The 13,990-nt window shown below is 34.8% G+C and overlaps 1 protein-coding gene across 7 annotated transcripts in view; it reads left to right on the plus strand.

Moving 5' to 3' along the window:
• The window catches only part of TANK (TRAF family member associated NFKB activator), a 74,397-nt gene that overhangs the window by 30,935 nt on the left and 29,472 nt on the right, over positions 1-13,990 (plus strand). For all 7 annotated transcript variants that reach the window (XM_074337096.2, XM_019727273.3, XM_074337089.2 and 4 more), the window contains one exon: positions 1,382-1,529. In XM_074337096.2, coding sequence (XP_074193197.2) covers positions 1,431-1,529 — 99 coding nt within the window. In that variant the 5' untranslated portion in view covers positions 1,382-1,430. The remainder of the gene's footprint in view (positions 1-1,381; positions 1,530-13,990) is intronic.

The raw sequence follows: 13,990 nt of genomic DNA on the forward strand, positions 1-13,990 counted from the left end.
AAATGTCCATTAACTGAGGACTAAGATAAACAAAATGTGGTATATCCACAATGAAATATTATTCAGACATAAAAAACAGTGAAGTACTATTACATGCTAGAACATGGATAAACCTTGGAAATTTTACGCTACTTGAAAAAAGCCAGATACAAAGGTCATATATTGTATGATTCCATTTGTGTGAAATGTCCAAAATAGGCAAATCCATAGTGTTAGCAAGCCGATAGTCGTTGCCAGGGGATCGGGGGAGAGGGGAATTGGGACTAACTGCCGATAGGTACAAGGTTTCTTTATGTGGTAATAAAAATGTTCTGGAATCAGATAATGGTGATGGTTGCACAACATAGTGAATAAACTAAAAACCACAAAAGTGTACACTTTAATATGGTGAATTTCATGTTAGGAGAATTATATCTTAATGTAAAATACTAAATTTTTTTAAGAGCATTATGTACCCAAAGGTAAAACGGAAGACTTTATGAAAGATTAGAGACTGAGATTACAAAGGATTTCCAATCATAAAGAAACTAAATAATTTGGTACCCACACCCCCCAAAAAAACCTGATATAGAACTGTCTATTCTGTGACTTTCAGAAGATTAAGAGAAAGGTCCTGTGGTGTGATTTTTACAGCTGGACAACAGGAATCAGTCATTAGATGACCCTCTGCTCAGAGCCCAGGAATGTGTTTAGAGATGTTATGTAAATTGAGATGATAAAACCAAATTTACCTTCACTGAGTAAATTACCTATAGTTCAGAAACAACAGGGAGGTTGGAAAACTAATAGGGAATGGAGGTGGGACTTGAAGGGATGTGATTTTTCTTTTTTAATGTACAATCCAACAGCAGTTCTTCCTAGATTTTGTGCTAAAATAAGAGCATTTTCACACATCTTAATTGCTCTGCGATAACAGTGTGAACTCCATCCACAAACATTTATTATCTATTTTATTTTGCTCTAATTTCAGTGTAGCAAGAATTCACCTTGTAAGTGGGAGTAACTGTCCATTTAGTAAAAATAAACCCCTTCCCACGTCACTAATCCTGTTGTACATTTCTAAAAGTATTAATAACAAATGGTCGTTTATATTTCTCCATTTTTAGGCTGCACTTATAGATTACTATTTTAAAAGTAGCATCTTTATGAACTGGAACCCCACTTGCTTCTTAAACATTAAAAAGAATATTAAAAAATTAAAGAAGTTAAGGTTTCACAGTCTTATTAGGATTTTAGATGAGACTTTTATGCCTTTATAAACCTTTATAGTATTTGGTGCTATAATATTCATAATAAACCATATAGAACTGTCTTCAAGATGCGTTTTAAAAATGAGACTTATATAACTTAATAATTATATATTGTTCTGATTATTTTCCAGACCTGTCATTTACTCCATCCTTTATAGTGATGCAACAGGACGGAGAGGAATGGATAAAAACATTGGTGAGCAACTCAATAAAGCTTACGAAGCCTTCCGACAGGCCTGCATGGATAGAGATTCTGCAATAAAAGAACTGCAACAAAAGGTATGTGGGTTTTGTTGTGAAAGTTATTTATCCTGCTAAATGGAATTTGAGAGTTTTTTGCAACTCAAAAAAGATTACATTGTGAGAAACTGCCTTGAAGAACTATAATTACTGAAACATGGGGATATGTTAATGGATAAAATTTGAGATTTTTATTTGTTGTCTTTTAATAACATTGAGACCTGTGGTAAGAGTTCATTTTAAGGTGATTGTGTTAAGGAAAGATGGCAAATTTTATCTTTCATAAATAATTTTTAAATAAAATGACAAACTGAAAGGTAGAAGTATCACTGTCTCAGCTAGTTTTATTTTGGGGGTTTTTACATTGTTTCTTGGCTGGCAGGAAGACCGTACAAATTTTAAAATACCTAGAACTAAGTTTGTTAATTTATAATAGTCTTCCATTTTTTAACTATAACAGTTAAAAATAGACTATTTCAGTGAAATCTTTAATGACTTACCAGAAGTTTTAGCTTTTTAAAATTACGCCTGTACACATTGTACCATAAGGTGATCCTATGGTTCCAAAAGAGCTGTAGTGCAGTCCAGGAAAAGAAGCTGTGGAGGTAGATTAGAACCCTGTCATGCTTAGTATGACTAAGTAGTCTGTACTATATTCTTATTCAATCAAAATTTACTGAAGGATTAGTATGTGCTTTAGAAAAGTCTTCCTGACAGTGGGGTAGAAGATAGGATAGAGAACAAGTGTGGAATTCAGCTCAGCAAACATATACTGCTGCTAAGCAATGTTCTGAGATCCAGGAATGGAAAAATCAGTGGCAACCATCAAGTTGCACTTTAATATATATATTAATAATAATTATATGCAAATATCTTTTGTATACATATATTAAATATATATCTACATATTATAGTAATATTTTTAAAAGAAAAAATGAATGGCAGTCATTTCAAACAATCAAAATAAGGTCAAATTAAGTATTAGGGATGAAATGGGGAAGAGATCTAAGATTTATTTAGGAGATAGAATGGAAAGCAGGTGGCAACTGAATGGAGGCCACTTCTGAGGGTGACGGCATAGATGTTAGGACGATACCTAAGTGTCTGGAGTAGAAGACTGGATTACTGGCGGTGCTGATGACAGAAACCAGGAATGGAGAAAAGTTGCAGATTTGGGGATAAGGAAAGACGGTGTGCGGGTAGGTATTAGTTATTAGGTTTGGTTACCTGTGGGGCATTCAGGTGAAAATGTCCAATGGATAGTTGCAAATATGGATCTAGCAGCCCATGTAGAGTTCTGAATTGCAAAGTGTAGGTACAGATTATATAACAACAAATTTTATTACAGCCTTGAATGTGGATAACATTTCTGAGTTACAGTGTATAGGGTAAAGAAATAATTGAAGGACAAAAGGGTAAGAGGAAGGAAATAAGGTCGACCAGTTGGTCACTGGAGATTCAGAAATAGGTTAAGAAATTTATGAACAAGAGGAGAAACACCTATTGCTCTGAGACTGCAGGGAACAAGATGGAAAATAGCTACAAATGAAGATAACTTTGCAGATAGGAGGTGGTGCTGGCCAGAGTTAGAAGGGTTATCATGTGTCACTTATATGTAAAATATAAAAAAGTCAAATCTGTAAAAAAAAGTTAAATGGTGGCAACCAGGGCTTGATGGTGTTTAAGGGTACACACTTGTAGTAAATAAGTACAAGCAAGTAGTAAATAAGCCATAGGGATCTAAGGCAGAATATACTGAATATAGACAATGATATTGTGCTATAATTCTGTACTGTGATAAATGGCCCTGCAACAGTAATGATATTACAATATATAAATGTATCAAAGTGACACACTATACACCTTAAACTTTCAAAATGGTACATGCCAGATTTATTCAGTAAATTCATCTGAGCCTTCAGTGAATCGTAATCTTTTTGCTGGTGGAGGGTCTTGCCTCAGTGTTGATGAAAGTGCAGTTATCTACGAAGTGCAATAAAATGAAGTGCAATAAAACAAGGTATGCCTGTAGTGTAATGAAATAAGAGTTCTGACATTGGGTTTTATACTTGGATCTCATTCCTTATATTTTTTAAATTCACTTTTTTTCTAAAACATTTTTGTGGGAATACATTTGTACTTCCTTTTGACGTTTCTTGGGATTTTGTTTTATGGAACATTTATTGTTTTTGAAATTACAGAATCACATGTACCAAGTGTAAATTGCTAATTTGTCCTCATATGTCTACTCCCAGAAATGAGGTAGAACTTTGCAGTAAAGCAAGCTAGGTATGTCTTACTTAGAATCTTTAATAATAAGATGAGATGTACAAGTTCTCAAACTTCTAGTATGAGGATAAGAAGAGCAAAGGCTCTGAAGTCAGAGCTGAGTTTTTAAATGCCATTTCTGCCATTTCCAAGATCTTCAGCCTGGATGACAGGAAGGTTGATGCTGCAACCACAGAAATACAGAGACTGCTGATTCTGGGAAAGGAAGTTAATTATTATTTGATTTGATTTGGATATTTTGAGTTCAAGTGATAGAAAATTGGCCAGGGGAAGATGATCAGCAGGCAATTGAAATGTGGATCTTTGGAAATAAGGTACCAGTTGGGGGTTCTTTGTAGAGATGATATATGAAGTAATAGGAGAAGGAGATACCAAGGGAAAAGAGAATAGAGTAAGAGAAGAAAAGAAGCAAGAGGACAACCTTGGAGAAGTCGCCTGTCATTCCGATGACTGACAAGGCCCCAAAGGATGTGCTGTGAATAAGACTAGTTGCCCAACATTATACTTAAAGAATTGGTCTGTCGAGTGACATCAGTAAGAGGGCAAATGAGGAAGTTCCAGGCCCTCATTATTCCACAAAAATGCCAAGCTATAGACGGACTGAAATGCATTGATAGGAGCTCTGGAAATCAGTCAGTGATCTAGAACCACCAAGTGAACAGCTAGTCAAGAAAAAGCCACATTCAAAACAGTAGGACATTTCATGGCATTTCTACTCTCCCGTGACGCCTACCCCAGTGTGTGATGGTGCAGTTGGGAGAAAGCAGCCCGACTCCTGGGAACGGTAGCATAATTAGGGTCTCAGGCTGGCAGCAGTAGAAGGCAGTGGCGGGTATCATAGCGCATGGAAACTGCAGGAGGACTGCCGTCAACATGTGGGCACAAGAGATTGCAGGAAGAGGAATACAAGAGGATAGCTAAGGCCCCAAGAAGAAGCTGAGATAAGACTCTGGGAAATTAAGACATTTCCAAGCAGCCAGGAAAATCAGGGAGAAAAATAAAAAGCACATACACGCACAGGCCCAAAAAGGGTACACACCTGGAAAATACCTGAAAAGACCTTTACCTTGGGTTAGTTTCAAGGCTAAGGAGCCTACTAATTAGTGAAGATTTTCCATACCAGGCTATAAAGTCTGAGAGAGGTGGCTGTTTATTCAAATGCCCAGTTTCAACAAATCACAAGGCATACAAAGCAATAGGGAAATGTGGCCCTTTCAGAGGAACAAAATAAATTTCCAGAAATAGTTCCTGAAGAAACACATGCATCAGACTTACTAGAGAAAGACTTTTAAAACAGCTTTTGTAAATATACTCAAAGAGCTAAAGGAAAACACAGAGAACTAAAGGAAGTCAGGAAAGCAATAATATGAACAAAATGAGAATAACAACATTAAAATTTTTTTTAAAAAAAGAACCAAACAGAAATTCTGTACCTGAAAAAGACAATAAATAAATTTCAATTTCACTATAGGGGTTCAGGAGCCAACTTGAAACATACAGGACTTCCAGGACTATGTTGAATAGAAGTGGTGAAAGGGGGCGTTCTCATCCTGTTGCTGATCTTAGAGGAAACGCTTTCAGTCTTTCACAGGGGCCTATTATGTCAGCTGTGGATTTTCCACATAGGACTTTTATTATGTTGCAATTGTTTCCTTGTATTCCTAGTTTGTTGAGTGTTTTTATCATAAAAGGGTGTTGAATTTTATCAAATGTTTCTTCTGCATCAATTGAAATGATCATGTGGTCACCCCCACTTCAGTCTGTTCACACACTCCTCATTCTGTTAAAGTGGCATTACATTGACTGATTTTGTATGGTGAACCATCCTTGCGTTGCAGGAATAAATCTGACTTGGTCAAGGTGTGCAATGCTTGTAACGTGCTGCTGAATTAGTTTTGCTAGTATTTTGTTGAGGATTTTTACATCAATATTTGTAAGGGATATTAGTCTGGTTTTCCTTTCTTGTAGTATTTTTGTCTGGCTTTGGTATCAGCATAACACTGGCCTCACAGAATTAGTTAGAAAGTGTTCGGTCATAATAATTTTTTTGGAAGGATGTGAGAAAGATTGGTGTTAATTCCTATTTGAATGTTTGGTAGAATTCACTAATGAAGCCACTGGGTTCTGCGTTTTCTTTGTTAAGAACTTTTTGATTTCTGTTTCAATCTCTACTACTGTGTTTCCCCAAAAATAAGACCTAGCCAGACCATCAGCTCAAATGCGTCTTTTGGAACAAAAATTAATGTAAGACCCGGTCTTATATTACATTACATTACATTAGACCCGGTCTTATATTAAAATAAGACCTGGTCGTATATTAATTTTTGCTCCAAAACACGCATTACAGCTGATGGTCCGGTTAGGTTTTATTTTCAGGGAAACACGGTAAGTACAGGTCTATACAAATTTTCTATTTCTTCATGGCTCAGTCTTGATAGGTTGTGTGTTTCTAGGAATATATCCATTTTATCAAGGTAATCCAATTTGTTGGTATGCAATTGTTTTTATTATTTTCATAACTCTTTATTTCTGCTAATATGGTGGTAATGTCACCTCTTTCAGTTCTGATTTTAGGGATCTGAGACTTATTTTCTTAGCCAATTTAGCTAAAAGTATGTCAATTTTGTTTTTCTTTTTGAAGAACTGGTTTTGTTGACTTTATTAGTTTTCTATTTTGTTTATCATTGCTCTAATCTTTACTATTTCCTTTCTGTTAGCTTTGAGGTTAGTTTGTTCTTCCTTTTCTAGTTTCTAAAGGTGAAATGTTAGGTTATTGATTTCAGATTTTTTTTAATATAAGCATTTATAGCTAAAAGTATCCTGCTTAGCGCTGCTTTCAATGCATCCCCTAAGTTTTGTTGTGTTTTCATTTTCCTTTGTCTCCAAGATATTTTCTAATTTCCCTTGTGATTTCTTCTTTGACCCATTGGTTACTTAAGAGTGTGTTAATTTCCACATATTTGTGAATTTTCCAGTTTCCTTTCTGCTATTGGTTTCTAGTTTCATCCCCTTGTGATTAGAAAAGATATTTTGTATGATTTCAGTCATTTCACCTGTGCTATATAAATTACTTTTTCTTGTACTGATAAGAAAGGTGAAGGATACAGAATATTTATAGCCATCCCATTTATTAAGCAAAGAGCCTTTTGACTAACCAGTGAGTCTAACGTAAAGGCCTCAAAGAAGACTAAATTTAGGGGTGGCTGGATGGCTCAGTTGGTTCAAGCATGAGCTCTGAACAACAGGGTTGCCAGTTCAATTCCCACATGGGCCAGTGAGCTGTGCCCTCCACAACTAGATTGAAGTACAACGACTTGGAGCTGATGGGCCCTGGAGAAACACACTGTTCCCCAATATTCCCCAATAAAAATTTTAAAAGATTTAAAAAAAAGACTAAATTTGACTGTGCTCTGTCTTTTTATCATAAATTACAGATCCAAACCTTTTTCTGACAATAAATCTAAAGCCATAAGGACTGTCTTGTCAGATTGGTGTTTTTCTAGAGCTAATCTTGACCCATCTCAAATGTAAACTCTCAGCCTGAAGGCTTATGTTACCTCTAAAACCTTGTAAAACATGTTTTAAAGGATTGCATGAAGGCATAAAATGCCTTTATTGCACATTTACTATTTTTTTTAATTCCTTTACTTTTACTTAAGATGTAAATGGCCTTATTATTGTTTACCACCCTTTTTTTCCTTTCTTTGTTCCCCAAAACATATATCTCTGTGGTGAGACTAGAGCAGTTCACTCTGGTTTTTTCCTACTAAAACTACTCTTATTAGAATATAGATGCTTCTGACTGTTTCTAATCGAAGGCTTATTTCTTCTGTTGTACTTGTTAGTACTTTGCCATCGACTCATTTTCCACCTATCAGAATTTGGAATGATTGTATCCTTTGTTCCAGGTTTTTATTTCCAGAAATACGTCCTGTCAAAACTTTTAGACAGGTATGCTAGGTTCAAGAAGATCCATTAATAATTAGAAATATTTAAATTCTGATATTTATTCAAAACTATTTTGAACACCTATTGAATATATTGTATCAGGAACTGCTATAAATACAGGGTCTACAATGATAAGCAGCTATGCTCCCTGCTTCGTGGAACAGTGGAACAGTCTAGTAAAGCAGAGACTAGTCAAGCAATTTCATAAATAAGTTTCAAAGTCTGATAAGTATCAGGAAAAAAAGGTAAACTGCTATTAGAATGTCTGTTAGGGACCTGACCTCATCTAAAGGTGAGAGAGAATAATCTTTATGAAGTGATTTTTGAAAGAGCTGGGTTGGGACTTTCTAGGTACAAGGGCCTGTGTTATAAAGACCCATTGGCCTAAAAGAACTGAAAGTATAAGTGAAATAGTGCAATGAGAAAAGTCAGGAGCAAGACTATGTAGGGTCTTAGAGGCCATATTGAGAATTTTTGGTTCTTTATTCTAAGAGCACTGGCAAGCAATTTAAAGTTTTTTGGGGGAAGGGGTGGGGGAGGAAAGTGGTTGTTATGATTAGATTTGCATTTTGCACAGAACTCAATAACTAGAGTAGAGAATCGATTGGTAGATTTAAAGAGAGCAGTTAGGCTATTGCAGTAGTTTATTAAGGTTGTGATGGCTTGAATTGTGATGACTACATTGGAGATGAAAAAGTAGACAGATTAAAGATACCTAAGATTAAAATTGACACTTGCTAATGGATTGGCTATAGAACAAGTAGATGTCAAGTATGGTTATAGCTTTCTGGATAGGTAGTGGTGCCATATACTGAGAGAAGGAATACTAGCAAAGGACCCAGTTTTGCAGCGAGCAGAGCAAGAGATGGCATAGTTGGAGGGAAGAAATCATCCGTTTTGAAGAGGTAAAATTTGAAGTACTTTTCCAGTAGCACTTGGCTGCATAGTTTCAGAGCTTAGAGGAGACATCTGGGCTAGAAGGAGAAATTTGAGAGTCTGGCATATAACCAGCCACCGGGGGTGAGAATGCCTAAGGAAAACACATGGAGCGAAAAGAAGACCTTCGTAGAGCTAGATACACTCAGCTGATATGCCTTAGTGGTTATTTAGGCGTTTGGGCTTTGTAGTCAAAGCCTGGATTCAACTCCCACCTCTGCCTCTGTGCGCCTCAGTGTTGTCATCTATAACCTCAGAAGGTTAGTGTAAAGATTAAATGAGAGAAAATAAACTCTCTGATTTTGGTGCATAAGTATTCAGTGAAATAATCATGTGATGATAGTGTGTTGTTGAATAATTGGGTTACAGAACAGTTATAGAAGAGTTCGCAGTTTTTAAAAGTAACATGTACATTTACACAGGAATTCTGAAAGGGCACATACCGAAGTGTAAGAGCCAGAAGCATCTTTATTCTTTCATTTCTGCTGAGGAATGAAAGGCAAAGTAAAGAAAGAGACTGTCACTTTTTACTTTGTATATATCTGGATTTTTATTGTGGTGGTGATGGTGGACATTTTGTTGTTCTTTGCCTTTTTTCAATAAATGTGCTACTTTTGTAATTTTTAACAGCCATTAATTATTTTGACCTTGTTTTTCTTAGACTTTATAAACATTCTTTGTAAACTTTGAACAACCAGGGTTTTTGTTTTTTTGCTTGACAGAATGTTTTTATTCATTGGAGATACCACAATGATTTCTCAAAAAGAAACTTCTGAGTCCTAGGTTACAATGAACTATTAATAGAAAAAAACTGAGAAATCAGGCTTAGAGCAAGGGGTGGTTGTGTGATACATCTGGTGACAAATTGCTCAATGGTATTCAGAGCTTTAGTTAATGGATGTATACACTACATGCCATGGTTCTATAAGACCTGGTCTTATTTTTGGGGAAACACGGTAGTAGATATTATGAAGATATCTTGATCATTATTAACGGAATGGAACTAACATTTGCAAAGAGTTTATTATGTACCAGATATTTTATACATGCAATCTCCTTCAATCCTTCAGTTAAGTATTATTTTCATTTCAAAGAGAAAGAAACCAAGGCTTACGGAGACTTAATTGAATTAGGACGAAAACACAAGATTGTAAAACAAAAATAGTTTCTCTTATTTTATACCACTTGACATACTGCGAAATCGATGGCAGCCCTGTCACCTACTAATAGATAATCAGATTGGTAACCTGATCTGTCAAATTGGAGACCTCCTAGATAAGACTTGGTATTGGGAGAGTGAGGGAGGGTAGGACTTATAACCTAGTTATAAGCAAACTCAGCAGAAAATGGTTAAAGGATGAGCTGTGTAAACCAGGATCTCTGAGTTGCTAATCCTATACATCCTCATTTTTTTAACTTAAATTGAAGTTGATGTTTAGTTTACCAGAGTGTCAAAACATTTAGTTTGTGTCTAAAGTGCTATGTATTGGGACAATTAATATTTAATAATCTTCCTTCATGAACTGTGGAGCTCCTATTGAGGACATTTGTGGTAGCCAAGCAAATCCTTCAAGAAAGGTTTTGTTTTACTTTGTTAATCTTGGCACAATTTGAAAGGTTTTTAAATTGAGACTTTTTTTTTAATCCATTCAACACTTATTAAATTCTTATTCTTTTTATACTTAGAGGAAAACAATGGTATTTTTCAGAATATTGAGGTTAGTTCTTGAGGATGAGAAAAGATAATGTTTGATCTATTTTAGAGTATTATAGATGACTTAAGGATACTTGAACTTTTTTTCTCCCCATCTAAGAAATAAGTGCTTTGGAAAGTACGAAAAAGGAGAATTTTCAGTGTCAACAATAGGAAAAAAATTCAATTTATAAAGCTGTTTTAATATTTATGAAACTCACGAAAACTTGAGCATCTGTATGTCCAAAATTATAAAGAATATGCTGCCTTAGTTTTGAAGAGGGATAGAAATTTTGCCTGGATAAAGATAAAGGACATTACTTAAGCTTTTGCTTGATTTATGATAGTCGAGAGGATGTATGGACAACAATTTTAAATAAATTTAAGATGTGTACTATATGATCACCATTGTTTTAAGTTTTGCTTCTGAAGACTAAGAAAGAATACAAAGTACATTATGGCGCAAGTACCTAAGTACCTGTTTTACCTCTTTAGATGCTGGTAGACCACTTGTTTTTCTAGTCGTTAGAATTGGAAGGAGTGTCAAATACACAGAAGCCAGAGTCATCTTGGCCAGATGGTGTTTGATACAGATGGATGGTTAGTTGTCATGCAGATCTCTTAGTTGGTAACTTGTTGCTGCCATCTGACTCAAAGAATCATTCACACACACTGGCTGTCAAAAGCATCTTCTCTTCTGTCTGTTTTAGCTGTCATGTCTGTGCTCTGTACAGAAGTGTTGACAAGACATTGCTGTTGTACATTTTCAATGTGGTTGTTAGTGATTTTCTGTTTTGTGGGATCTTTGATAGTGCTGAAATTTACTTGCTTTGTAACTGTTTTTTAAAAAATACTGTAACTGTGCAATAATCATCTGACCTTTTAAAAGGACTTTTCAGGTTGTAAGTTTATTCAGATCTGTTCAGTGAACAAAATCATTTAATAAAAAAAAAACGCTTCTTATTTCTTTTAGTTTCCAAATACAGCAAATAAACTAAATTCTACTGGTTATTTCCCAATTTATATATCCTTTGGACTTTCCCTCTCATAGCCTGTGGTCAAAATCTTTATATTATTTTCTCAAATTAGTACCTTTTTTTGTGATGGTATAAGCATCCCTTCCCCTCCCCCCCAAAAAAAACTTAAAACATTGCCTATCTTTTGCATCCATTTTTTCTTTTTTTTTCTAATTAAAGTTTATTGGGGTGACAATTGTTAGTAAAGTTACATAGATTTCAGGTGAACAATTCTGTAATAACATCATCTATATGTCACACTGTGTGTTCACCACCCAGTGTCAGTTCTCTTTCCATTACCATATATTTGATCCCCTTTACCCTCATCTACCATCTCCCTCCCCCCTTACCCTCTGGTAACCACTCAACTATTGTCTGTGTCTGAGTTTTTGTTTCTTCATTTGTTTGTCTTGTTCTTTTGCTGTTTTCAGTTTTATATACCACATATCAGTAAAATCATATGGTTCTCGACTTACCCAAAAAATCTGAAAACATTTTGCATCTTTTTTCTTTTTTTTGCGTCCATTTTTTCAAACTTAGCTTCCTTTTGTCTTATTCACCCACTGACCTTGTCTCTATTTTTCCTGTTTCCATTCTAGAAATATAAGCAAAGCCTTTTCTCCATTCCTTCAGGTCACTTCTGAAGGCATATCTATTTCTATAATATTTCTTTATCAACTTAAAGTAGTTTATGTATTCAAGTAATGTGCCAGACACTCTGCTATACTCTGGAGATATCAGAAAATAGTCTCTACCCTTGAGGAGGTCATAGTTTAAAGGGAATCAGACATATAGACAATTAGAATATTATAATTTCTATAATGTCAGTATGTGGAAAGAGCAGTGAAAGAACGTGGACCATTGCTATTCCATTGCCTTGCTATACTTTAAAAGTATTAGTTTTTAATTTATTACAAAATTTGCTTGAGTTTATAAAGTACTTTATTAAGTGGTTTAAGAAATAGTTCAAAACTTCAACTTGAAATTGTTGATCTATTGATTTTTCTAAGCTAATGAGGATATTTTCAGCGTTGTTTATTTATTATGTTACATGCAGATGTGCTGAAGTGTGATTTTAAGCCAGAAACTAGAAGATGACAATTACTTGGCAGAAGTTTTCTGAGTTGGTTCCAAAAGAGAATACAGGTCATTTGGTTTTTCATTAATGTGGGGAAAAAATAGATAGTAGATGGAGAATGGGCTGAGGCTTGAGTAAGTTACACGTTTATTCTGGGCCTGTCTCTAACTTGCTAGGTTTTTTGGTACTGGTTACTTCATGTCTGAATAGCAGTAAAGAATGGGCAATTACTGGTCAATGTTTGTGAAGAGCTTTGAGTTCCATGGAGAAAGTTCCGAATACACAGACATAGATAGAGAAGACTGTAACATCAACTTGTTTGCTGATTCCTCAGCCCTGGTGGTTCTGTGTAGCCCAGGTGAATTTCAGGTATTACAGAATTTGCTGTAGACGTTTGAATCCTTCTTTCAGTCAACCTACCCACTCTTTCTAGGGCCTTGAATATAAATTTATGTAGGAATAAGACATCGCGTCCTGGGAAACCTGGCCTTAGACTGAATTTTGGTATCTTAAGATTTAGTTCTGATACTCACAGTTATAGGACATATGGTCCAAACAGACTCACAAGACTTATTCTTCTATTCATAATAAAAAAACTTACTTGGATTTTTTTAAACTTGGATTCTTTATTTCCTTTAATTTTTAAAAATGTCTTTTCAATAAGCATGTACTGACTACCTCCTATGTATAAGTGACTTTGCAGAGCTCTCTGGGAATATCAAGTTATATAAGACTACACTCAGGCAATGTGCAAAGATGGCATATCACTTGAGTTATTTATCAGTTCTGTCAGTTATCATGTTTGAAGGGGATTATAAAATTTCACCTTTTATTTGGGAAGATGTGGTATTTTGCTTTAATTTCTTAAGCTAATTTATTTTGGGAATCCAGGAACAGCTGTGTAATTTATAAAGAACTTTAGACTTACTAGCCTCTGAAATAGATCTTTAGACTTAATGGTCTAAAGGTCTATAGAACTTTAGACTTACTGGTCTCTGAAATAGAGCTTTACTGATTTTGAACTTTGATTATGAATCAGTTCACAATCAAATATTTAGTATCTACTGAAGTACATGCTGAGATTGTTAGGACTCCATTTCATATTTCAAGAAATTACAATTTAGTCATTTATTTATTTGTTCCTTCAGTGAAAGAAATTGGTTAAAAATCCTCTTATTTTTTGGTAATATATTTGTAAGACTTTGTACTAATTTGATAACTGTAATGTAACATGTTCAAATTTGCTTTTATGTTTAATGCAAACTGTGTCTTCTTTCATTACTTAATTCTCACAGCCATTGCTAAAATAGCAAGATGAATGGCTTAAAAATATAAGGGAAATTGTGGTATTTAAGATACCCGCTAAAGAGTAACCATGTGTTCTCTTGACTTCTTAAAACTTTTCTTAGAAAAGTTGAAGATCAATATGATTTTATAATTTGTACATGTCCCTTTAGTTTTCTTAACTATAGCCACACTTCCTTTTTGATTTTGTCCTCTAAAAATAAATTCAAAAGTGTATTTATTAAAAAGACATGAA

This window comes from Rhinolophus sinicus, chromosome 17, assembly GCF_057876585.1.
Source record: "Rhinolophus sinicus isolate RSI-liver-muscle chromosome 17, RSI-T2T, whole genome shotgun sequence".
Classification (NCBI taxonomy): domain Eukaryota; kingdom Metazoa; phylum Chordata; class Mammalia; order Chiroptera; family Rhinolophidae; genus Rhinolophus; species Rhinolophus sinicus.